Here is a 25,440-nt window from a genome sequence, read left to right on the forward strand (position 1 = left end):
GTCAACTGTTTTACTCAACAGCTTTCTTTTCTCTTTAGAAATTTCTGTTGGAAAGTACCCTCTTTTTGGCGTGGTAACCCCACTTTTGCTTGATGCCAGTATGTTTTGACTGTGTTCACTGGTATCCTGCTAACCAGGACCCAAGTGACTGTGCTCCCTCCCTCTAAATTTGGTTGCTGGGACTTCACCCTCTCACCCCCACATTTGGCATACTGGTGCCCCCATATAAGTCCCTACTATATGGCACCTAGGTACCCAGGGCATTGGGGCACCAGGGGTTCCCTATGGGCTGCAGCATGTATTATGCCACCCATAAGAGCCCACGTAAAATGTGTCTGCAGGCCTGCGATTGCAGCCTGCGTGAAAAGGTGCATGCACCCTTTCACTTCAGGTCACTGCACCAGGTCACTGTAAGTTACCCCTATGGTAGGCTCTTCTAGCTCAGAGGGTAGGGTGCAGGTACCTGTGTGTGAGTGTACCCCTGCATTAGCAGAGGTGCCCATACGAACTCCAACTCCATTTTCCTGGAGTTCGTGAGTGCGGGGAAGCCATGTTACCCGTGTTCTGGACATAGGTCACTACCTCTGTCCAGCTACATAATGGTAACTATGAGCCTGGGCATGTTTGGTATCAAGCATGTTGAAATCATACCCCAATACAGTTGCTATCATTGGTTGTATGATTCCATGCACTCTTGGGGCTCCTTAGAGGATCCCCAGCATTGCTCCCATCAGCCTTCTGGGGTTTTCTGGGCAGCCCACGCTGCTGCCACCCCTCAGACGTGTTTCTGCCTTCCTGTTGCTTGACCAGCTCAAGCCCAGGAAGGCAAAACAAAGGATTTCCTTTGGGAGAGGGAGGTAACACCCTCTTCCTTTGGAAATAGGTGTCACATGGCTTGGGAGGGGTAGCCTCCCCAAGCCACTGGTATCCTTTGAATGGCACATTTGGTGCCCTCCTTGCATAAAACAGTCTGCACAGGTTCAGGGACCTCCAGTCTCTGCTCTGGCACGAAACTGGACAATGGAAAGGGGAGTAAATACTCCCCTGTCCATCACCACTCCAGGGGTGGTGCCCACAGCTCCTCCAGGTGGCTACTTGATTCTGCCATCTTGAATCCAAGGTGGGCAGGGGCCTCTGGGAGCATCTGAGTGACCAGGTCATGCAGGTGACACCACAGCCCCCTCCTGATTGGTGGTCACCAGAGCTATTTAGGGTCTCTCTCTTGGGTGGATCTTCAGATTCGACGTGCATGACTCCAGCTGGACTCTTCTGTAACGTTTACTTCTGGCCACTGAAACCGCAACTGGACACCACAGTAACCTACAATCTGCAGCTACAGCAACAACTCTGCAACATTGTTTCTCTGGCTCCTTCCAGCAACTGCAACATTTCCCCGGCTATGCATCCTCTGAGCGCTGCAAGTCTTTAGTCTACACCAAGAAGCAAGAAGAAATTTCCCTTGGAGTGAAGGAGTCACTCCCCTGCATCCGCAGACACCAACTGCAATGATGACCGTTTGCATGGATCTCCTCTCCTCCAGAGCTGCGTGGATCCTGCATCACAGGTGGTGGTCTGGAGTGGTCCCTTGGTCCTCTCTGCCAACTTTGGAGACAGTAAGTCCTTGCCTTACGACACAGGTCAATACCCACGTGCAGCACGTCTCTTGCAGCTACCAAGGCTTGTTGGCATCTCCCCCAAGGGGTCTTCAGGCTCTGTGGAGCCCCAGCCTCCAGCACTCATCTCTGTGATGCACAGCCCTCTGCGTGCTCCTTCTGCAGCGTGTAACTCCATTTTAGGTGTGCTGCATGGGCCTCTCTGTGACTTCTGTGCTTGCTGCCTGTAGATCGCCTGTGGGGGTTGCCACCTCTTCTTGTGACTCTCCTTACTGCTGTGGGTCACCCGGGACTCCCCTCCTTGGATGAGTCCTCCTGGACCTTGCTGGTCCCAGGCGGCCCTGCATTTATTCTCCAACAACATTTGTCTTTGCCAAGGCTAGTTGTTGGTTTTTCCACAGCACTGACCGACTGTAATCCTTCTTCCGGCGTGTGCCATCGACAACATCACTCCAGGAACTCTTCAGCTGCTCAATTGCCTCACTGCTGACTGTCGTCATCCACCGTCGACCTGGTCCTGGATCCACAAACGGGTGGGTAGTGTCTCCTACCACCACTGGACACTCCAGTGTGAACTGGTCTTGGTCCTCTTCTTTTCCAGATCTTCCTCTTCCAGGATCCACCTTTGGTTTCTTGCAGTCTTGTCTGGGTCTTGGAATATCCTTCTCTGAAGTACTTTTGGTGGGTTTGGGGAGAACCAGGTACTTACCTTTTTCTCCTGGTCGCTGGGGGGGCACTTTGGTACTTACCTTGTGGGTTTCCTAGTTCCTCCAGCTCCCCTCTACTGAATCTTCTTCCTTGGGTGGGGGCCCAACTTTCGCATTCCACTTTCTTAGAATATGGTTTGGTCCCTCCCTAGGCCTTCAGTACTAACTATTGCTTTCACTGTTTTCTGTTTCATTCTATGCTAATTCCTGACTGCTCTGAACATATAATAGTTTGTTTACTTACCTCCAGTTGGGGTATTTCCTATATAGCATTTTAGTATTTGTGTCACTAAAATAAAGTACCTTTATTTTTGTAATACTGTGTGGTTCTTTCATGTGTGTATGTGCCGTGTGACTACAGTGGTATTGCATAAGCTTTGCATGTATCCTAGATAAGTCTTGGCTGCTAATCCACAACTACCTCTAGAGAGCCTGGCTTCCTAGACAATGACTACACCTCACTAATAGGGGATACCTGGACCTGGTATAAGGTGATAATACCTTAGGTACTCACCACACACCAGGCCAGCTTCCTACAGATTCTTCATTTTTCTGACTGAAAAGTGAATTTGTTTAGCCAAACAAAATGCCATCCTTGTTTGACAAGTGCCCTGCTTGTGGGAGAAAGAAGGGCAAAACAGACCCCCACAAAGTATGTATTGCTTTCCCTCAAGTCATGTTCCTGAGTTTTGGCAACACTGCAAGACTTTTTTCAGCCAAACCCTAAGAAACAAGGAGAAGATCCTGCTACATGGCACCGAGGAGTGTCAAAGGCAGCAAGCTTTATCTGTTGGTGGGACCTCAGGGCGAGGAGAGGGTCAGTCCTCTACCAGGGCACTTCCAGATGTCTCTCTTACTTCCAGAAAGAAGACGACAGTGCAGAAAAGACAATAGTCCCAGTCGATGTTGAGAGCATCAAAGTCGATAAGAGAAATGGCGCCTACCCGTTCGCCGTCGAAAATCCAACAATACCATGATGTTGACATAACTCACCATTAAGGTCCCAGTCGACGTCAACACAACATCATAGATCACTATCAAGGGCAACATCAACCTCAAGATGCAGCCGTTGATCACCATCAATAAGTGGATCAATATCAAGGCATCAGAGGAGATTGATATCAAGACACACAATATCAACGTCAAGAAGTCTGTCACCATCTGTAGCATTGCAGGTGACGAGAAAAAAGAAGAAACACATTTATTCCTCCCCTGAATTAGACTATTCCAGGACATACTCCTCTTCTTCAAGGGTTGAACCTTGTTCTGTGCCAGCCTCATCTCATCATCCTCCTCCTCCTTCTCCTACACCTCCACCTTCTCTGCCTCCGTCGATACCTCCTCAGCCAACTGTGATTCTGCCTACTTCACTGGCACCACTTCCACTACCACGGGTCACTCCCAGATCAAGATCGAGGTCACGCCATCACATCAATGAGGCACCGACATAGGTCAAGACACTCATCGTCTAACCACCATGGTCCTCATTCTCTCCACACGCATTTCCGATCTCACCACAGGACCACTGACACATACTCCAACTTCAACAGGGAGATATACACCCTTCCACTCGCCACCCGCCTGAGTTTCACCAGTGGACGACATCAAAACTAAATATACCCATATCAACTCTGTCCTCTTCAACTTCGGTTATTTTTTTGATGCTTCAACACCGAACAGCATCTCAACCTCTACTTCCACTTGTGCCAGGCCTCCTTGAACTAGCCATGGATCTTTTCCTAACTCTGGCCACAGTTAAACTGGCACCATCCAGACTTCAAAAGAAGTATCGCCCTCCGGAGCAAGATCCTGCTTTCCTCCGGATAGATTCTACTCCAGATTCGGTGATTTTAGTAGCGGAGAGGAAAGAACATGGCACTACTCCCACCTCTACAGTACCACCAGATAAGGAGATTTGCAGGTTGGATTCCGTAGTTCAAAAAGTATGCAGTTCCGCAGCAACCTCCATGAAAGCGGCCAGTGCCACTGGCCTTCTAGGCAGATACAATAGGTCACTGTGGGAATCCATGCAACCGTTTTCCAAGCATCTTCCCAGGGATAACAGAGAGGATTTTATGGAAATCCTAAATAAAGCCCAGATGGTATCCAACCAGATTATCAGTGTTGCAGCAGACTCATCCATTTTAGTAGCACACAAGTACTGCCACGGAGTTGCTCTCCGGAGACTTTTTTGGTGCTCCGTCTTACTAGTCTAAAACCAGAAGCCCAACAGAGAAGAATAAATGTTCCTTTTTCCGGCTCCACACTATTTTGAAGTCATACAGACAGCGAAATGGCTAGGATGAAGGCTGAGATGGACACATTAAAGGCAGTTAGCTTAGAGAGACCCAGGGAACAAATAAAATATTTCCCCCATACCAACACCGCACCTATTCCCTGAGGGTTCAAACCCCTCACTGGCATCAAGGACGTCAAAGCAGACAACAACAGCACAAACAACTTTACCAGTCATACCACAGAAACAGTCTAGGGGAAGATCTACCCAGCAGCCTGCCCAAGAAGGCAAACATCCATCCAGGTCAAAACCCATAATCTTTATTTCCCCCTTTTCCGTTACCCACTCCAATAATGGGAAGCATCCATTGTTATCTAACAGAGTGGCAAAACATCACTCAAGAAATCTGGGCTCTGAATATTGTTCGAAATGGATACTGTCACATATCCACCACCCCTCCACCGTCCATTCCGCTGAAACCATCCAAATTCCAAATCTCACAATTACAAGCAGAGGTAACTATCCTCTTACAAAAGCAGGCGGTGGTGCCCGTTCCTCCTCCCCAGCGAGGAACTGGAATCTATTCCAGGTACTTTCTTGTCAAAAAGAAAGAAACAAACCAATTCAGACCCATTCTCGCCCTCAAAACAGCCAACAAGTGGATTTGACAAGAAAAGTTCTGGATGCTGACTTTACACCAAATTTATCGCCAGCCACACCATGGGGATTGGCTTTGTTCCATCAACCTTCAAAACTCATACTTGCACATCCCAATTGCCGGAAAGCACTGAAAGTTCTTGAGGTTGTTGTAGGTCAAGATCACTACCAATACAAATTCCTTCCATTTGGTCTCAAGTTAGCACCCAGAATTTTCTCAAAGTGCATAGCAGTGGTGGCTGTCCATCTCAGGAAAAACAACATATTCGTCTACCCCTACCTAGACGATTGGCTGATCAAGGGGTCCACCTCTCTAGAAGCTCAGCTTCATTATCACTGTACTTGCAGTCGCCTCAAAAGATTAGGCCTACAAGTAAATGTCAGCAAGTCAAATTGTGACCAGGTTCAGACACAGCACTACCTAGGGGCAAGCATCGACACATTACAGGCAAGAGTGTATCCTTTGGAGGAGAGGCGTTTATCAATCTTTTGGAAATGTCACTCTCTCATAACGGCTTGCCACCCAGCAGTGCGAACAGTACCCTCTCTCCTGGGTTCGATGGCATCTTGCATCTTCCTCACACCGAATGCTCATCTCCACATGCGACCATTGCAGGAATGTCTTGGGGACCAGTGGAACCAGCTGACGTGCAATTGGGAGGACAGGATTACACTATCTTTTCACGCAAAGCTATCTCTGAAGTGGTGGTGCTCCCCAAAGAACCAGCTTTGGGGATGCCTTTTCATCAGGAGGTTCCTCCACAAATAATAGTAATGGATGTCTCACTTCTAGGCTGGGGGGCTCACATGGACAACCTCCAAATCCTGGGCATCTGGTCAGACTCCACATACTTCATCAGTCTCCTGGAGCTACAAGCTGTCCACCTGCTACTTGTACAAATGGACAATATGACTACCATGTACTATCTCAACAAGCAGGGAGGGATGAGGTCCAGAGCGCTTTCACTCGAAGTCCAGACAATATGGAAATGGCTGTTAGCCAGGAATCTGACAGTCATCACTACACATCTTCCAGGTGCACAAAATGTTCAGGCAGACTCACTCAGCAGGATTCTACAAGAAAATCACGAGTGGGTTTTGCACAATGACGTCGTTCAGGACTTAATTTATCCGTGGGGCACACCTTCCAACAAAAAATGCCAGTGCTGCGCCTCAAGGTGTTACCAACCAGGGACACTGGGGAATGCCCTATGGATCGACTGGTCCAGCAAATTTCTTTATGCTTTTCCAGTGATTCCCCTAATACCAGCAGTTCTCATCAAGCTGCCCTACTTGAGAGCCAAGACGATCCTAATAGCTCCAGTGGCCATGCCAAAGGTGGTTCACAGACCTTCTTCACCGTTCTATCCATTCATATCTCAGGCTACCATGCAGGATAGACCTCCTGACGAAGTTCCAAGGCCAGGTACTGCATCCCAATCTCTCCTCCTTGAATTTAGCGGTCTGGCTCCTGAGATAGTACAGTCTGGACACTTGAATCTGCCAAAGGAGTGCTTGGACATTCTCAAAGAGGCTAAGCGACCTTCCACCTGTTCCACATATGCCTTCAAGTGGAAGAGATTCTGCATTTGGTGTTCCTCCAAGAACGTGAACCCCACTTCTTGCCAGGAGGACATTATACTGCCATACTTACTCCATCTGGCAAAATCTGGCTTGCAGTTCTCTTCTAAAAGGGTTCACTTGGCAGCCCTTACAGCTTACAGAAAATGTCCTTCACAAACCTCTTTTTTCAGAATCACAGTCATCAAGGATTTTCTAGAGGGTTTGAAAAAGGTTTTACTTCCAATTAGGAGTCCTTCTCCGCCCTAGGAGCTTAATATTGTACTCTCCTGTCTAATTCAGGATCCTTTAGAACCTATTCTCAGAGCATCCCTGCAAATACCTTTCCTGGAAAACATCTTTCCTTGTAGCTATAATGTTGGCTGGCAGGATTAGTGAAATCCAGGTACTCTGTTCTCACAAATCATATACAGTCTTCCACTCCAACAAAGTAGTTATGAGAACTCACCTGAAGTTTCTCGCTAAGGTTATTTAGGATTTTCATGTAAATCAGACCATATTCTTCCAACATCTTTTCAGAATCCCTCTACTCCAGCGGAAAGATATCTCCATTCCTTGGATGTTAGAAGAGTTTTAAAATTCTGCTTAGATAAGACACTAGACATACGTAGGTTGAACCAACTATTTATCAACTATGGTCCGGTCCGTACGGGTTTGGCCTCTTCTAAACAGTCCATTCCCCAATGGATTGTTTCTTTCATTCTCTTATGTTATCAAAAGGCGAATAAAACGCTATCAGGTAAGCCTAAAGCACACTCCACTAAGGGTAAAGCGGGTACAACTGCTTTGTTAAGAAATATCCCTATCCCAGAGATTTGCAAAGTAGCCACCTAGAGATCTGTCCATACACTTACCAAGCACTATTGCTTAGATTCAAACACCAAAGCAGACGCTGAAGTAGGACAGGCCTCCCTTAGGAATCTGTTTGCTTGAAAGGGCATTGTTTCCTGTCCTCTCCACCACCTTAGGCAGGGATGGGCCTGCTACTCTACTCAGTGCTTATGACTATAAATGGAAATCCCCTACAAGAGAAGGAATAGTTTCTTACCCGTAACTCCAGTTCTCTCGTAGGGGAATTTCCATTATAGTCATAAGCAACCCTCCTTCCTCCCTGGTGGACAGGACAAAATGTATCAATCCTCTAAAGTGTCATCACACGCATTTCGCCTTAAAAAAACAACTGAAGCAACTCTCACCTGCTCAGCATCATGAGATAATGATGGTCTCTAGCTTCGTAAAGGCACAGCCTCTATTTTCACTCATATAATGGCAGCCTATGGGGCTACACTGTCCTGGCTTGCTTCATCTTTCTGTCACCCCAAAAAAGGGTTTGTGAAAGACATTTATGCTGTTTCTGTACTAAACCACCATCAAATTTAATACAAATAGTTAATCTTCTGGCACTTTTTTGAATTAAAGATGACGAATTGGGCCATTGTAGCCGTCTCCTATAGGCTGCATTATGACTTTATCTCTTAAGTTACTCTGCAGGTCTTACCAAAGGAAGGCAAACATCTCCACTTAAGAGGATATATTGTGAAGAGGTGCTCCAGGGGCATGGGCGGGGCTGTTCAGTGCTTATGACCATAATGGAAATTCCCCTACGAGAGAACTGAAGTTACAGGTAAGAAACTATTCCCTCCTGATACAGTAATATTTTTCATAACTGCATCCAAGATTTTCTATTTATGATGAACACACACTACCTATGACTACTAACACATCTTTGATAAAACGTTTAACAACTTTTTGACCACTATGTTTTGCCAGCTTGAATCCATGTGTTTACCTCCTTTTCCCACCAAATGCAGTTTACCCTTTATTCTGCTTCCCACAAAAATACAAAACCAGACAGTTTTCTCTTGTGGTTGAGATGTTAGCAGTCTTAAATGAGGTAGACTCCGAAGGTCTATGCTACCTCAGTAAAAAACAAAAACTCACATTGCACATGACACTGAGTTTTGTAAAGAAGTAATGTCTAGATCTGTAATACATTAGCTGCAGAATCTGGGATATGGACTGATCGTTAAAGCCCATTCCAGAAATGTGCTAAAATGTTCAAAAAGAGGATCTGCAACTTATATCACATGTCCATTGTTTTGCCCACAAACATTTGTCATTCTAAATGCATTTGAGTATGCCTGCTATAGTCAAAATCTAATTTCAGATCATACTTTGTCTTCTTTGCTTTGTGCATAAATTCCATATCAGCGGAGCCCTATAGTCAGTGCTGCAATAAATATTGAAATGTTGCTTTTCACATCTAAAGTAGTTCACTGACCCTCCCAGGAGAGACGATGAGTCACTTGAAACTTTCTTTTTCTGCATCTTCTGAGGCACATCTATCAAATATTTTTTTATTTAGTCTTTATACAGAGTGGGCTCAAAGGTTCTTGTAAATATGTTTCCTTCCCTCAAAAATATTTTGCAGATACAACTGTTCAATCCACCTCCCTACCCATTGCTTCCTCTAAACCAGTCTGTTTGTTCAGGCTGTCTACCCAGTGGCTTCCTGTGGAGTAGCTCCTCCTCATCGATGATCCTTGTAGCAACCTCTCAAGTGCTCAGGGTTCCTCCAACAGCCAGGCTTGTCAGTTCTCCTCACCGCCAATGCTTTGTGTAACAAGATCTTATGGCAGACAAATTGTTCTCAGGAGAGGGAACAAAAAGTCTGTATGGTCTGAAACCCAGTCATGGACACAGAAAAACAAATCACAAGCAAGGTGTCCTCTTGTTCTCTAGCACCCAGGGAGGATCTGTGTTGGTGGCAGTCACGAAAGTCCCCCTTTTAAGCTCAAAACGGGTTCTCCTCTGTATTGGAACAAACACTGTGCCTAATGCATATATCCAGTTTATTGATGGTTAGTCCTAAACTAGTCCTAACCCATTTCCCAAACTTGCGCCTCCTACCTTGGTGGCAGGATGATGTGTTTCCTACTATAAAAAAAATCTCTTTTCCCTAACCATACAACACACAGCACCAGCTGTGAGCTTCCTCATTAAGATGAAACACTACCTTTGCAGACATTTCAAACCTTCTGCTGAGTGGGATTATTGAAGGTGTGGAATATTGAGCTTTCCAGTTAGCAGTGTATATCCTACATGAATTTGGCTGGTTCATTCAGATGATATTGCAAATCCCAAAACTGCTACAAGCATACATCATAATTAAAGTCTGACTTTACATTTCTCAATCAAAATTTACAAATTAAATGTCTCATTACTTTCATTTAGCAGGAGATATATTCCAGCAGCATGACTGTCGCAATTACATCCTGGCATCTTATGTGGAAAGCTTCTTAGAACTGAACTCTTGCCAATTTGGCAAGTAGTCTTACAGACAAAGAATTGTCTTACATGACGGTTGATAGGTGATGATCACTTTGGAAATCTGCAGCCAAGCTTGCAAATAAGAAATGAGGAGTGAGTAGTGTATGAAAAAAAGTAATTACACAGAGATGTGCTGAGTCCAACCACGTATCTAATCAAATGACTTTATCCCCTGTGACCCAAATGCCTCAAACCTTTAGATACCCCTAGTGTGCGCCTTAAGATGGTATGATGAGTAGCCAAAGACGTCACAAACTAAAAGTCCTAATAATGGGCTGTACCGTGTAGATCATGAGGAAGATGTCTGAAGCCCCTAGAACTTAAACCACCAGGTTACACCCAGGACACAGGGCTTAGCAAATACATGGTATTTTGCAATGTCTCTGCTGACCTTATTGATAACCATTGTTGGAACCACAAAACCATATGGATTTTTCCTCACCAAGTATGAAAGGTCTCTTTTCCTTTCTGAAATAATCTTCCTCTTAACTAGCCTCTGAATATTATTTAGACTTTACTTATGAAGCCCAGATATTTCACCAAATATTTACCTCTTTGCGGGCTAACTCCTTTCCTTTCTTCCGTCTTCCCATCGTTCTGTGTCATGGCTTTAGATGGTAGCTTAAACAGCTGTGCCAAACTCTCTTTTTAATTCCTCTAACATTTTTGTAATTCTGATATCTGATTTTTTTTTGCAGTCTTCACTTTCTATGTCTTTTTCACTGCCTTCCTATTTTTTCAGCATACGATCTTCTGCTCTGGTTGGATCAACATTAATTTATCTGTGAGGAATCCTTTGGGGACACCCACTGAATACTGTTTCTTTCCCATCACTTATTTTTGTGGGTTAATTTCTCGTGCTAATCTGTGTCAGTATTTTGCCTGATCTATTTTGGACTAACAACTTTACCATCCCCAACAACTATCTCTGCAACCCAAAGCATTCTTGTTTTTTCTCCCTTCCGACCATTATAAAAGTTCCAACTGAAAGTATTCATTTACCCTTAAATCTTACTCCACCATCTAAAACGCAATGCTTGTGTTCATCAGATTTTACACCTCTACAGCACATTCACCTCTCCTGCACTCAACTATTACTTAGTCTGGGGAATTATTTCTATTTGTGCACACTGATCTGTAGGTGGCATTCTGTAATCTCTTGATTTCGTAACTCACAATTTGGTGTGAGTCAAGGAGCAGGGCGTGCCAAAAGTCAGTGTAGAGTGGTCTCTATCTCTAACCCAAGGACTCTCTTCCTGTTTTCGAATACAGCTTTGCTTCGCATCCCTAATAACATCCACTTGCTCAGACCTGGACACCCCCACTTCCTGCATCTTTCCTGCCTGTCTAGCTCCGACACCTACTTTTTGACTACCTTAGGCCTGAAGAAACTCCCCCTTCTCTGTAGGTGCCACACTCTTCTTCCTGGAGCGGTTTTGTAGTGATGTCATAGTAGGTACTGCCCAACACTCTGCCATACTTCTTTCTTTTGACAGTGGTCTTGCCACACCTTCTGCACACATTTTCCATTGAACTTGTACCCTTTGTATGTTTACACTAGAGATTGCCTTTTTTGTTTTGTGTGTGGCAGCCAACCACAGCATCTGCTAGACTGTGTTGATGATTACATGGCCTTCAGAGAACTGATCAAGTGCCTACTCTGTTTACTGCCTGTTCCAAAATGTTCTCCCTGACTCTCAGTTGTTCTTCACCAGTTTCTCTCTGAAGCCTTTTTGAGTCCTTTCTCGTGTTATTAGGTGAGGCACCTGTCCTTTTTTCTTCACCAACCTTTTTTTTTTTTTAAATATATTTTTATTGTTTTATCTGCCAAGTGGCCACATTGAAGTAGAATACAAACTATTACATTATGTTTCAGCGTGCATTACACATATAATTATTACGTATGAGCAAAACGCAAATCTCGCATGCGTGTAACAACACCCGGATAGGGCTCCGCAAGTTGCACGTTCACGTACGAGTTGTATTAAACATGTGCGAAATTGTTCAAGAGACAAGAAGCATAGAGAAAAGAAAGTAAGATAGACGCTGAGTAGGCTCCGGTAGACACGCAACGGTGGGGGAGAAGGAGGGGACCGACAGTGGAGGAGAGGAAGGGCCCAGGAGGGTGAGGAACCAGTCTCAGGGAGGGTCAGGAGGCAATCCACATGAGGCATGCATGACATTTGCGCGAACCTCCACGCGTTACGACTCATCAGCACACAGCCAGGCCACCCCACGACCACAGGGGACCAGCCCACCACTGGCCGTGGAGCGCTATTCATGAGGGACAGGACGCAGCAGGAGGGAACCAGAGGGGTCCAAGGTCTCCCAACCCTAGTACCCCCCAGCACACCACAAGGCTCCCGTAATGCGCCCAGGGGGAAGCGCAGAAGACGTCGCAATTTTATACTGGTTCATTTACTTTATTATTATTATTATTATTTTTTTTATTTTTTTTATTATTATTATTTTTTCTTTATTTTTTTTATTATTTTTTTTCTTTATATTATTCCTTTTTCCTCCCCCCTCCCTCTCACTCGCATGCCCCGAATGCCCCACATATTAATGTTACACTGGCCACTGCGATGATGTCAAATCTCTCCTATCATTTGTTCAGGGAGGACGCACATCGTCTTTTTTTTCTACTGCTGTCAAAAACGAGTTCCAAACCTCCAGGCCTTTAACTAGTATACCCCTATCCAGTAGATTCTGCAATGTCTGTGTTTCTGCTTTGGTCCATCGTATTACCTCTTCGCGCCACTGGGCCACCCTGGGGGCACCGGGGGCTTTCCACTTCATGGCGATCAGGCGTCTATACAGCACCAGTGCCAAGGCAATGCATTTATATGTGCATTTGCGTTTCTTGGGGTGAGGTGTTATGTCCAGTAGGCACACCTCCGGAGTAGGGGATAATGTAGTGTTTGTCCATTCCGCTAGCAACGTTATTATCTCTATCCATGTGTTCCGGATCGGGAGGCATTCCCATGTCATGTGGTAGAATGTGGTAGAATGTGGTAGAATGTGGCCTCTTCTGTGTCGCATCTGGGGCATGTTTGCGGTGATATGTTTGGGGTGTTTATGCTTCCCAGCAGTTCGTGCAGCAGATGGGAGGTATCCGGTTCCAAGCTGCCTTTACTCCAGCACTCTCTCACTACGTGGCGAACTGCACCGTAAGCTATGAAACCCCCCCCGGCCGAGCGCAAACCTATCAGCCAACGCTTCATAGGTTTGAAGTTGCCCGTCCTGGTAGATGTCACCTAGTGTAAGTATGCCCCTGCTTCTCCATGTATTCAGGCGCACTTTGGCTGCTATTTTTGCTAATGTCGGTTGGGCCAGCAGTGGGATCCTCGGTGAGTACTGCGGGACTTTTGCGTTTTGCAACGCGTATCGGCCCCAGGCCCAGTGTGCAGTGTGTAGCAGCACACTGCTAGTATTCACTGGATCAGTACGATTCATGAGGTATTGCATTATCTCCGTGCCTTCAAGATCCTGCAACACCCTCTGAGTTTCGGGCCCGGTTGGGTTACCAACCCATGTGGATATCCATTGTAGTTGGGCAGCTGCGTAGTACGCTTCAAATCTGGGGGCGCCCAGTCCCCCCGACCTAAGCGATAGGAGGACCTTTGTTAATGCAACGCGTCTGCGGCCATTGCCCCATATTAAGTCCGTTAGTAAGGTATTCAGTAGTTTAAAGAAGGAGCACGGAAGTATTAAGGGTAGCGCCATAAAATAATAGAGTAGTCGGGGTAACACTATCATCTTTGCGATAGCTACTCTGCCCATAGGAGACAGTGGGAGTGAGCACCAGAAGGGCAGGGAGCCCCTCGTTGATCTGACCACTTGGCCGAGGTTACCATCTCTGAGATCTAGACTGTCATGGTATATGTTTACCCTTAAATATTTAAATGTTGTATAGCACCATTTCAAGCCTCCCGGACCCGTCGGTGTTCTCAGTGCCTCAGGGACCGGGCGCATAGGGAATATGCAGGATTTTGTCCAATTCACTGTTAGTCCGGCAACCAAGCTAAATTTTCCCAGGAGCTCCAGCAGACCCGGCAGGGCTCTCACGTGATCTCGTAGGAAGATCAGCGCATCATCCGCATATAAGGATACTATCTGGTGCCTCTGGCCATCCAAGACACCCCACGTGGGGGCCATTATGCGAAGGCGGGCGGCCAGAGGCTCAATGGCTAATGCAAATAATAGTGGTGAAAGCGGGCATCCCTGTCTGGTGCCCCTACCAATGTTGAATTTTTCGGAGACTGTATCACCCGTCTTAACCGTAGCCGTTGGGTCAGTGTATAATGTTCTCACCCAACCAATGTACACTTGCCCGAACCCCATCCGCATGAGTGTTTCTGTTAAGAAAGGCCAACCCAGCGTATCAAATGCTTTTTCTATGTCCAATGATACTGCCACCTGGTGTCTGCCCTCTACTGGGGAGTTTCTCATTAAACGCAGTAAATTCCTGATATTGCTGAATGTGTTGCGGCCGGGAATGAAGCCTGCCTGATCCTGGTGTACCAGCTCTGACACATAGGGAAGCAGGCGGTTAGCTACTATTTTGCGGCCGGGAATGAAGCCTGCCTGATCCTGGTGTACCAGCTCTGACACATAGGGAAGCAGGCGGTTAGCTAGTATTTTTCCGAGTAATTTGCAATCGGTGTTTAGTAGTGATAATGGCCTGTATGAGCGAACATCTAAGGGATCACGGCCTGCCTTTGGTAAAACTGCTATCAAAGCCTCACGGCATGTTTCAGGGAGCTGGCCCCGTTCCAGCGCTTCCTTTAGCATTGCTAGATTTGGGGCTAGAATCTGAGATTGGAACGTGCTGTAGTATTCTATGGGAATGCCATCGCTGCCGGGTGCTTTGCCATGTGTCAACTGAAGCAGCGCACGTTGGATTTCAGCTATCTCAATTGGGCTGTCCAGTTCTATAGTTTGAGCAGCTGTTAGGCTGCTTAGAGTTATATCGCTGAAGAATTCTTCTAAATGGGTCTTAGTGGGTGGAGGCCGTGCCTGGTACAACAAGCTATAATACTCTTTGAAGGCATTATTTATCTCAACCTGAGTAATGACTATACGACCTGTCTCCAGGCGGATAGCGCCTATAGGGGCGTTCCGGTGTTCACTCTTTATGAGCCACGCTAATAGTTTACCGGATCTGTCGCCCTCCGCATGCGTGTGGGCCATATGATGTCGATAGTCGAAGTGTCCGAGGCGACTGTCTGTCTCGGACCATTTAGTGCGCAAGTTAGTGAGCTTAGTCACTGTTGTGGCATCTTTAGTAAACTCGCCCTCAGCTATTTGAATTTCTTGTTCCAATGCTCGGAGTTCACGCATTAGCGTTTGCCGGACTCCCACTGTGGTTGATATGCATACCCCTCTTATGACTGTCTTATGTGCATCCCATTCGATGGCTCTTGAGGTGGCCGTCCCTTCATTCGATGTGAAATATGCTGAGATGTGTGTAGCAATGTCCGTCCTAAAAGGGGGGCTTGTAATAATTGCGTTTGCAGTCACCAGGTGGGAATGCATGAGCGGGGCCTTCCCCAAATTATTTGTACTATGAGTGGGCAGTGGTCCGAGATTACCCTAGTGGAGTACTCCGCTCTTGTTATTTTACGCGTTATATTCTGTGAGGTGAGGATGAGGTCTATACGGGTATGTAATAAGTGTACTGGGGAATAATAGGAGTACACATTTTCGTGTGGATGCATGTGTCTCCATATGTCGATCAGTCGACATTCTTCCATCCATGCGCCCAGCATTTGGGAGTTTTTCATTATTGGAGCAGCCACTAGCGGGGGATGTGATCTATCCTTATCTATATGTGGGACACAGTTCATGTCCCCCCCCCATATGCATGATGACGTTAGATCATTGGTTAATTGAGAGGTCTTGGTTTGTAAGAATTCACCTTGCTTGATGTTCGGTACATATAGTCCATTTATCACAAGTTCCTCCCCATCCAGTAAGCCCCTTAGTTGTATAAACCTGCCCTCCTTATCTTTTGTGCAGTGTTGTATTGTATAAGGGACACCTGGCGCTATCCAAACCAGCACCCCTCTGGCGAAGGAGGAATCGCCAGCGCTATATATTGAGCCCAACCAGCACTTTTCTAGCCGAGCAGCCTCTGTGGGTGTAATGTGTGTTTCCTGTAGTATTGCTATATGTATGTGGTGGCGTTTTAGGTACGCATGTATTCTATGACGTTTGCTAGTCCCGGCCATGCCCTTCACATTCCAAGTTATGAGGTTATAACTAGGTGTCTTATTCAATGTGTTATGGTTAGGCGCAGGGAACTATCTGATCTGTACCCATCACGCCCACCTCTTCCCACTTCCCCAGCCCCACCCCAGGCCCCCCCCCCCCCCGGCTCTCAGCCCCCCCACCCCAGCCCCCCAGCATCAGTGAGAGAGGAGTAAGCCCATAGTGGGCTAAAGATAGAAAAGAAAGAGATAGATATAACAACCAAAAGGATATTACGGACTGTATACGTCCGTTAAATAAAGTGGCACAACCGGTGCTAAGATGGCTTCCAAAGAAGACAGTTCCATTCAGATACCGTTCAGGTGTGGGGGATCGTGGATCACTTGATGTCTAGCCCTTGGGTGGCCCACCTGAAGGATATTTCACTCTTCTGCAGACCCATTCGCCTTTGTACAGTTTACGAGGATTCAGTTGTGGTTACTCATATTAATAGCTGTTATTCACTGTGGATCTCGGGGCGAGGGTCCCGATGTTGGTGTCATGCAGCACCTTAGTTGCTGACGCCGACGGCGAGGGGCCACGAATGGCAACTCCACCCCTTTAAAGTTCGTCTGCCAATCGCGGCGTGAGGTCCGGACCCACCCGCAACGGGGAGGGGGATGGGCTTGTATCTCCCCCATGTGAGGCAGTGTCATTGGTGTCTGTTTCACTCCTTGAGTCAAGCATCCCACGGGCGAATGAATTTGTGTCTTTTAATATTTGCGCACGGTCCAATGCCATTTGCGCTTTTGTGGGGCGGGCAGATGTTTTGGTGCTTTTTTTCTTTTTTCTGGAGTTAGCTATGGACCACTCACCGGAAACCGCGTCATCCCCGGCTGGGTCGGCCAATCCCTTAGCATGTATCCAGGTCCATGCTTCTTCAGGAGTGGGGAACATTAAGGTTTTCTCGTCCGTAAGGATGCGCAGTCGTGCTGGAAACATGAGGGAGTAAGTGATGCCTTTCTCTCGTAGCAGCTGCTTGATCTTGCTGTACGCGATTCTCCTACTTTGTACCTCCATTGTGTAATCATCGTAGGCTGTTACCCTGCTGTTCTCCATCATGATCTGGTCAGCCGTTCTGAAGTGTTGAAGGACCAAGTCTCTATCCCTATAATTCAAGAAACTAGCTATTAGTGCTCAGGGCGGTGCTCCCGGCCTAGGTGGCCTGCCCGGGATTCTGTGTGCTCTTTCAATCACCGGTGTTGTGGTGGGGTACTGCTCTTTAAGTGTGTTCCTCAACCAGGCCTCTAAGGACACCTCTGCCTTAGGAAGTTCGATTCTCTCAGGGATTCCGAGGAATCTGATATTATTCCGTCTGGAACGACCCTCAGCTTCCTCAGCCCTACGTTGAAGCTGAGTTATGTCTAGTTCCATTTTTTGCATTCTAGTTCTCATTTCTTCCACTACGGGCTGAATAGTTTTCAGTGACGTTTCAGTGTCGTGTACCCTACCAGTTAATTTGCGGTGGTCAGCTCGCAGCAATGAGACTTCCTGTACTGCAGCGTCTATTTTCCCCTCTAACGAGGATTTAGTGTCCATTATTGCTTGCATAATTTTATCGAATTGAAGGGAGTGCGTGCGTAATGTTTCATTCAACTGTAGCTGTGTAAGCGATTGCGAGTCCCCATGGCAGGACCGTTGGGGAGGATCACCTTCTCCAGTGGACCCCGTCTTGGGGTGTTTTGGTTTGACCATGATTTCCGCGCTATTCTACAATAGTGTGTTACGCCAACTTTACCGGTCAGTTGTTTGCCGGGAGCGATCGCCCACGACTTCGAGCTTCCTTCAGCTCGTCCTTTAGTTCGCTTAGACTGTGAGTCAGGAGGGGGTTGCGTGTCCTTTTCTGATATTGGCGTTGGTTTAGATTCACCGTTTACCCACTCCGTCTTGTTGTTTTGGCCCCAGTTGGTATCTAACTGATCCACGCCAGGTGGCTCACACCGCTCTCGATAGACCACAGATCCTGGATGGGCTAGATGCCATGTGTGGTACTCCTCGCCAGAGGGGGCAGCTCAATACCCAGTGCTCCCGGGGATTCCAGGTGAAAAGCAGTGTCAGTGCCAATATTGTCAACAGATGTCCGGTGATGGTCCGCTTCTGGCCGCTCAGTGCAGCCCGGATGGGGCACTCGTTCCGCCAAGAACCACCATCCTGTCTCCGACCTCTCCGCCAGTAGAGCCCAGATGCCCAGCTCAATGCCAGAATGCCGATGCGAACAGGGTGTGAAGCTTGCAGCGTGCGGGTAAGGCAGTTGGTGCGCCCGTTGAGATTTTCAGTGAGCGCCGTGGGACCACGGCGCTGGCGCCGGCCGAGGTTGAAAGCGTCGGCGAGGGCCAGGGGGCAACGCCATGCATCCGCCCATGCAGGAAAGTCATGGGTAGAGTTTTCAGCCTTCCCACTTCACCGTTGCCCACTTCGCATGACCAGGCCTAAAAGGGGGGAAGATCGAGCCCCCGCACGCTGCGACCCGATCAGTGTCGCCAAATGGGGTACAGCCCCCCGTCTAACCAGCCGGCCTGGGCGCCCCCTCGACACCACAGCACCCAGGGCGTCTACTTCTTTAAGGTGAGTGTGCCTTTAAGGGCCTCTGATCCATCAGGCTGTGCTCGTGACAAAAGTCGTGTTCCAGCGCCATGGGGGGCCACAGTTACAGTTACTTTTGCGGTCCGGTAAGATCGTCGAGGAGTATGACCCTGCTGGGGAGGGAGCCCCGCAGGCTGAGGAGTCCCAGCGCCGCCGTTGCACTGTAGGTCGCGTGGCGCCGGGCGCTCTGAGTCCTCCCGCGCCGCGACAGCAACCCCGTCCCAGGTGAGGGGCCTCGCGCTAGCACTCCGATGCGGCGCAATCCCCAGGGCACGGGCCCCGCGGCCCTCCGGCAGCACCCGGGTCCCCGCGGATCCCCCCAGAGCCGCGCCGGGAGCCAGAAGTCTGGGGGCGGCGCCCGCGCACGGCCCCGGGTAGTGAGCTCACCGGCCGCGGGCGTCGACTTGGAAGGCCGCCAGCTCCTCCACAGGTTTCGATGTGACCCCGGCGTCACCAAGAGGGTCGCTGCATCAGGCGATGATGCCGAGATGTTAGGCGTGCGGCACCGTCCTCCGGGAGGGCGATGGGCGCCGCGCACAGGATGATATTGTGGGCCAGGCACGGAGCTGCAGAATTATCCTGCCGCTCCGGTCACCATGTTGGCCACGCCCCCCCTTTCTTCACCAACCTAATCTCCTTTTTCCAACATTTCTCTACAGGAGGTGAAATGGCATATTATTGTTATCTTCTATATACCTTTGTGCTCAGCTTCTTACACGAGCTGCAAACCCTGCCCCTAACCATTTCTTATTTATTTTTGTTTGCGGCGTCATGGTTTCGTCTAACCTTTTAAGTACCTGAAGAGCAACCAGGTCTCCACCAGGATAGAAGAGAGAGCATTCCTGTTGTGCACCCACTTTGTTTCCCCCCCTTTGAGTGCATTTACCTAGTAGGGAGGTCATTAAAGTCTTCACCCAACTAGTGCACCATACCCATGTATTTCATAAGCAGCAGATATAAATGGCTATCTTCTTCCTGGTGGACTCATAGAACTTGGGAGGTGACTTTGGGTCTCATCGTCGTGTATCCTTAATGCTTGGAAACTGCTCTGTTTTCTTTTCCTTATTTCTGTGTTACACATGTAGATATTTTAGCTATTTAACCAATGTTAAATATGTTTTCCTTTTGTGTGTATGTAGTTTTTGCTTAATTCTGCTGAAGCCAACGTGATTAGATACAGATTTTCTCAGTACCTTAATAGAAGTTAGGTGCCAGGGCTGGTGTAAAACGCCACATGCTGTCACTGAAGAGGAGACCCGATTCAATGTGTGAACGTCTCACTTTGATTGGTTTCCAGAGAGTTATGAGCTGTGGATCGATCACTGAACTGGGAAGTGTGGCTGTTTTAGAGAAGGGGAAGGCTGTGAGCAAAATTATTGCAGAACTAAATTAACTGTTTTCTTGTCTTGGAAGATAAACTGGACGAGATCTTGGCTGCTGCCCAGCAAACCATCAGTGTGAATGAAGGAACAAGTCCCAGTGGGCTTTCTTCTCTGGGAAAATCACGTTCCGCCACCGGGAAAGGCTTTTTCACCCCAGAGGTAGGAAAAGTTCTGATACCATCTCCTCTTGTGTGTATGTCCTCTTGTACTGTTAAAGGCTCTGATGTGGCTGTTCTTGAGGGCCCTCTCTTCATCTTTCAGTTTATTTCAGTTTAGTATCTGCTTTCCGACTGCAAACCATTTGTTATTTTTAGAAAAATAATATACACTTCCTGGCTTTTTCTTAAATTGTTTTCAAAATGTGTTTGTGCAGTTATTTCAGTTGGCACGTCAAACGCTGAAGGACCACCCATTGCAGTGCAGACTTATTTTTGTTGGGTGTTCTAACACAATGCCTAAATGCATCCTATATTGTGTGATAAAATAAGAGATCAAACAAGTAATCATCATAATAACATTGTGTTGTTAGTCCATAAAACCTTCTTCTCCTAGTCCACCAAGTGGTGAGAATGCCCTAGCTTGTCTCTAAGCCTTTTTGGTATAGCTTTATGTCCTCTCTCCCACTTGGCCTCTACAACTGCTGAAGTAGTCCTAATGTTTACTGCTTAGTCATTGAGTCGGTGACAAGTTAGAGCGAGCATGCTGGCTCCTGGTCCCGAGATGTTCTCTGTGATGTGAAACATTTCTTGGTAGGTGGAAGAGGGTTGGTGAAAACCTGTCCAGTGCGGCGGCAGCCATGTTGGATCCTGCAAGATTACTGGAATTCTTGTGAGATCATCTGGAACCAGGGTTTAGTTCTGCTTTAAATGGGGGCCATTCGAAATGACTCACCGCTAGTAAGGCGGTGACTGTCTGGAAGCAAGCAGCAGCAAGCCAGAGTTGTGGAGAGCACTTTTCTTTCTAGTTTCTTCACAGTAAGGGGGCAAGGGGTTTCTTGGACTCCTTGTTTAGAACTTTTGGTGAACTTGCTTTCATAGATAAAAAATACTTTCTGATGGATACAACTACCTGTGGATTCCTCACCTAATGAATACTCCCATTGCGCCAGCACTCGACGGAAATCTTCTTCCTAGCTTCTGCAAGTCGACGAGGACGTCACAGTTGCCCACGCGACGCCATCTGACGTCATAAGGGCAATAGGAGGTCCTCGCCGACGTCAGTTCCCTTTTTTCCGTGCCATTCGAAACGGTTATCTTCGAGGGAGCTACTGTTGCTGTTCGACAGTTACAGTGTGTTTTTTGGATCTACTTTTTTCTCTGAGATTACAATGTTGCAGAGAAAGTCAGGATTCAAGCCCTGTCGTGAGCGTGGGGGCAAAATGTCGGTAACGGACCCACATTCTGACTGTTTGTGGTGTCTTAGTTCCGATCATGATGTTGACAAGTGTGATTCTTGTCAGCATATGAATCCTAAGGCCCTGAAAGAGCGCGAGGCCAAGCTTTTTCTGGCGAAGTCGAAAAAGAAGGAGAAGAGACACCATCGAAAATCCTCGTCACTGAAGTCTCATCGGCGTCATCGGGACTCCCGGCGTCGTCGAGAATCACGGCGCCGGTCGAGTAAAGAGAGGTCTCGGTCGAGGTCACCATCGACTCGGCGTCGGAAGACTTGGGAGGTCAGTCCCACTGTCACTCCCCATCCGTCGACACCGTTGCCTTCTCCAGCCTCACCGACTTCGCCCGGGTCATCGGGCTAACCACCTTCAGTGTTTGAGGTTCCGCAGCCTCAAATGTTTTCTCCGACGTTGCAGACGTCGAGGTCGGTGTCGCCTTCGAACCAGGCACCCCAGTACCTGGCTTTCCCGGCCCCTGGAGCTGATAATACCGCATTTTTAAATGCGATGTTCTCCATCTTCCAGCAGATGGCTCCAGGTGGTGGACCGGCTGGGCCTTCGGGCCCTTTGGCTTTCAACATGGGTGCTCCGGCTCCCTTTCGACCGGCACCTTTTATGCCCTTTCTCCCCCTGGGGAACGTGGGCTCGGCGTCTGAATCGGCTCCGGTGGCTCCTGAGGCTTCGACTCCGACAACTTCAGCTCCGGCGGCTTCGATGTTTCAACCAGTGGTGCCGTCTAGACCTCCTAAGACTCCGAAGCAGTCTTCTCTCCATCCGACTCCTTGTTCGGCGCCGGAGGTACCTGTGGCGCCTGTAGACCCTGCGTCGGACGGATCCGGAGATCGGCGTCGTTCTTCGACATCTGCTGACGCCATGTCGACGCCGAGGATTGAGGAGAGGCTGCACTCGAGGAGGCTTGCTCTCCGCCTCCTTGAAGAACAGGAGTACCGGAGACAAAACGTGGAGGAAGGAGAGATTGAGGTTTCATGAGGGTCTCCATGGGCTGGACACTGCTAGTGGCCTAGATACTTCCCCCGAGTGGGACTTGTCATCTCCTGGGGAGTATACGGAAGAGGCGGCCACTTTTCATGCTGTTATTAGGAAGGCAGCTAACTTCTTGGATCTTCTCTTGCCGGTGACAGAAGCCAAGCAGAATTTGTTGACAGAGGTGTTACACCCGGCCTCTACATCGGCAGAACCACTTTTACCGTTCAATGAGGCGCTGCTGGAACCTGTTTTGGAAGTCTGGAAGAAGCCGGTGTCTTCTTCAGCTGTCAATAGATCTGTGGCTAGGAGGTATTGGGGTGCACCGGCTGACCCTGGTTTTCTTACCAGACATCCAACACCTGAAAGCTTGGTGGTCCAGGCTTCCTGCTCGGCAAGGTCTGCTCCTGGCTCTTTTCCAACTGTGCCCTCGGATAGAGACTCCAAGAAGATGGACATGGCATCCAAAAAGGTGTTCTCGTCATGTAGCATGGCATTAAAGTCCACTAATGCTACATGTATTTTAGGAAGGTACATTTATGCTCTGATGGACGAAATTGCATCTATGCATACGGAGGTCCCTCAGGGGCTATTGAATCTGCTATCGGACGCTCAGGCAGCTGCAACTCAGGTTATCCAATCTGGGCTGGATACAACTGACTCTGTGGCTAGAGCAATGGGCACTGCTGTAGTTACGAGGAGGCAGGCTTGGCTTCGTAACTCAGGATTTTCCTTGAATGTACAGTCGACCCTACTGGACCTTCCTTTTGATGGAGACAAGCTCTTTGGTGCCAAGGCGGATTCGGCCTTAGAGAGGTTCAAGGAGAGCAGGGCCACGGCCAAGTCGCTGGGCTTGCAAGCCACTTCTTCTGCCTCCTCCAGATTTTTTAGGAGGTTTCGAGGATTTGGTCGTGGCTCCTCCTCCTCCTCCTTTCTAGGGAAATTCCAGCAGCCTACCTCTGCTCTCTCCTATAGATCTTTTAGAGGGAGGGGTAGGGTCCGTACCAGGGGAGCCTCTCAGCAGCACTCTGCCTCTTCCTCTTCCTCTGGAGGGGTGCAGCAGGGGAAGCAGCCTTAGGCTTCCAATTCCCACTCACTCCTCTCCTGTAGGGGGGAGGTTACTGAATTTTCTCCACAAGTGGGAGGTCATCACATCAGACTCCTGGATTACCAGCATTGTGAGAAAAGGCTATACCCTTCCCTTTCGGGAATTTCCACCCCCCATCCCGCCCCGCCCATCTTATTGTTCAGAAGAGCACCTCCTGTTGTAAGAACAGGAGGTTCAAGTCCTCCTTTCAAAGGGCGCAGTGGAGTTGGTTCCAGAGCAGGAAAGGGGTCAAGGTTGTTACTCAAGGTACTTCCTGATTCCCAAGAAGGATGGTCGGTTGAGACCAATCCTGGACCTGAGGATCTTGAATTGGTTCCTCAAACAGGAAAAGTTCAAGATGCTGACCCTAGCTCAGGTGCTTTTGGCGTTGAACAATGGAGATTGGATGGTGTCTGTCGACTTGCAGGATGCTTACTTTCATATCCCGATACTCAAGTCGCACAGGAAGTATCTCCGGTTTGTGGTGGGGTCGCAGCACTATCAGTTTGCGGTCCTCCCATTTGGTCTTACTTCAGCACCTCGAGTCTTCACGAAGGTGATGTCGGTGGTTGCGGCAGAGCTCAGAAGGAAGGGGATAGCAATATTCCCTTACCTGGACGACTGGTTGATCAAAGCCAAGTCCACGGAGCTCGTGTTGCATCATCTGCAGTTGACAACCCAATTGTTGTTCGACCTGGGCTTTTCGGTGAACGTGCCCAAATCTCACCTAGAGCCCTCTCAGCGCCTCATGTCATAGGGGCAGTACTGGATACAACATTGAATCGAGCCTTTCCTCCGCCTCAGCGGATTCAAGCCATTCAGGCGTTGGTTCCAATGTTTCAAAGTGGAGCGGTCATTCCAGTCCTCAAGGTCCTACGTCTGCTCGGTCTGTTTGCCTCCTGCATGCTGTTGGTCACGCATGCTCGCTGGCACATGAGGGCTCTTCAGTGGTGTCTCCGGAGGCAGTGGTCTCAACACAAAGGGGATCTCGAAGGTTCGGTAAAGATCTCCAGAGATGCTGCCACAGATTTGAAGTGGTGGATTGCAGGCGACAATCTTTCCCGAGGAAGGCCGTTCACGCAGCTTCCACCAGTGACCACGGTAATAACGGATGCTGCCACTCTAGGGTGGGGAGCTCATCTGGGGGACCTGGAGATCAAAGGGCTTTGGTCTCCAGTGGAACAGATGTTTCATATCAATCTGTTGGAGTTACGGGCTGTACGTCTGGCTCTCAAGGCCTTTCTCCCATCCCTTCACGGTCAGTCGGTTTAGGTCCTGACGGACAATACTACTGCGATGTGGTATATAAACAAACAGGGAGGGGTAGGGTTGTACCTTCTCTGCAGGGAAGCTCTTTGGCTATGGTCCTGGGCAAAGGACCATCAGATTTGCTTGGTAGCAAATCATCTGGCCGGAGTCTTGAACGTACTTGTGGACAGTCTCAGTCGCCATTTCTTGGCCGACCACGAGTGGCGTCTCCATCCAGATCAAGTCCGTCTGATTTTCCAGATGTGGGGGTTTCCTCGGATAGATCTGTTTGCCACCTGGGAGAACTTGCACTGCCCGTTATTCTGCAGCCTCCAGTATCCGGTACAAGGAGCGTTGGGGGGCGCGTTTCAGATGACCTGGTGCGACCAG

General features: G+C 48.3%; 1 protein-coding gene across 1 annotated transcript in view; it reads left to right on the forward strand.

The window, feature by feature from the left end:
- The window catches only part of SHANK1 (SH3 and multiple ankyrin repeat domains 1), a 1,404,784-nt gene that overhangs the window by 1,303,691 nt on the left and 75,653 nt on the right, over positions 1 to 25,440 (forward strand). Inside the window, exon 22 of the mRNA XM_069200994.1 lies at positions 20,373 to 20,500. Within this exon, the coding sequence (XP_069057095.1) occupies positions 20,373 to 20,500 (128 nt within the window). The remainder of the gene's footprint in view (positions 1 to 20,372; positions 20,501 to 25,440) is intronic.

The sequence above is a fragment of the Pleurodeles waltl genome, chromosome 7 (assembly GCF_031143425.1).
Source record: "Pleurodeles waltl isolate 20211129_DDA chromosome 7, aPleWal1.hap1.20221129, whole genome shotgun sequence".
Classification (NCBI taxonomy): Eukaryota; Metazoa; Chordata; class Amphibia; order Caudata; family Salamandridae; genus Pleurodeles; species Pleurodeles waltl.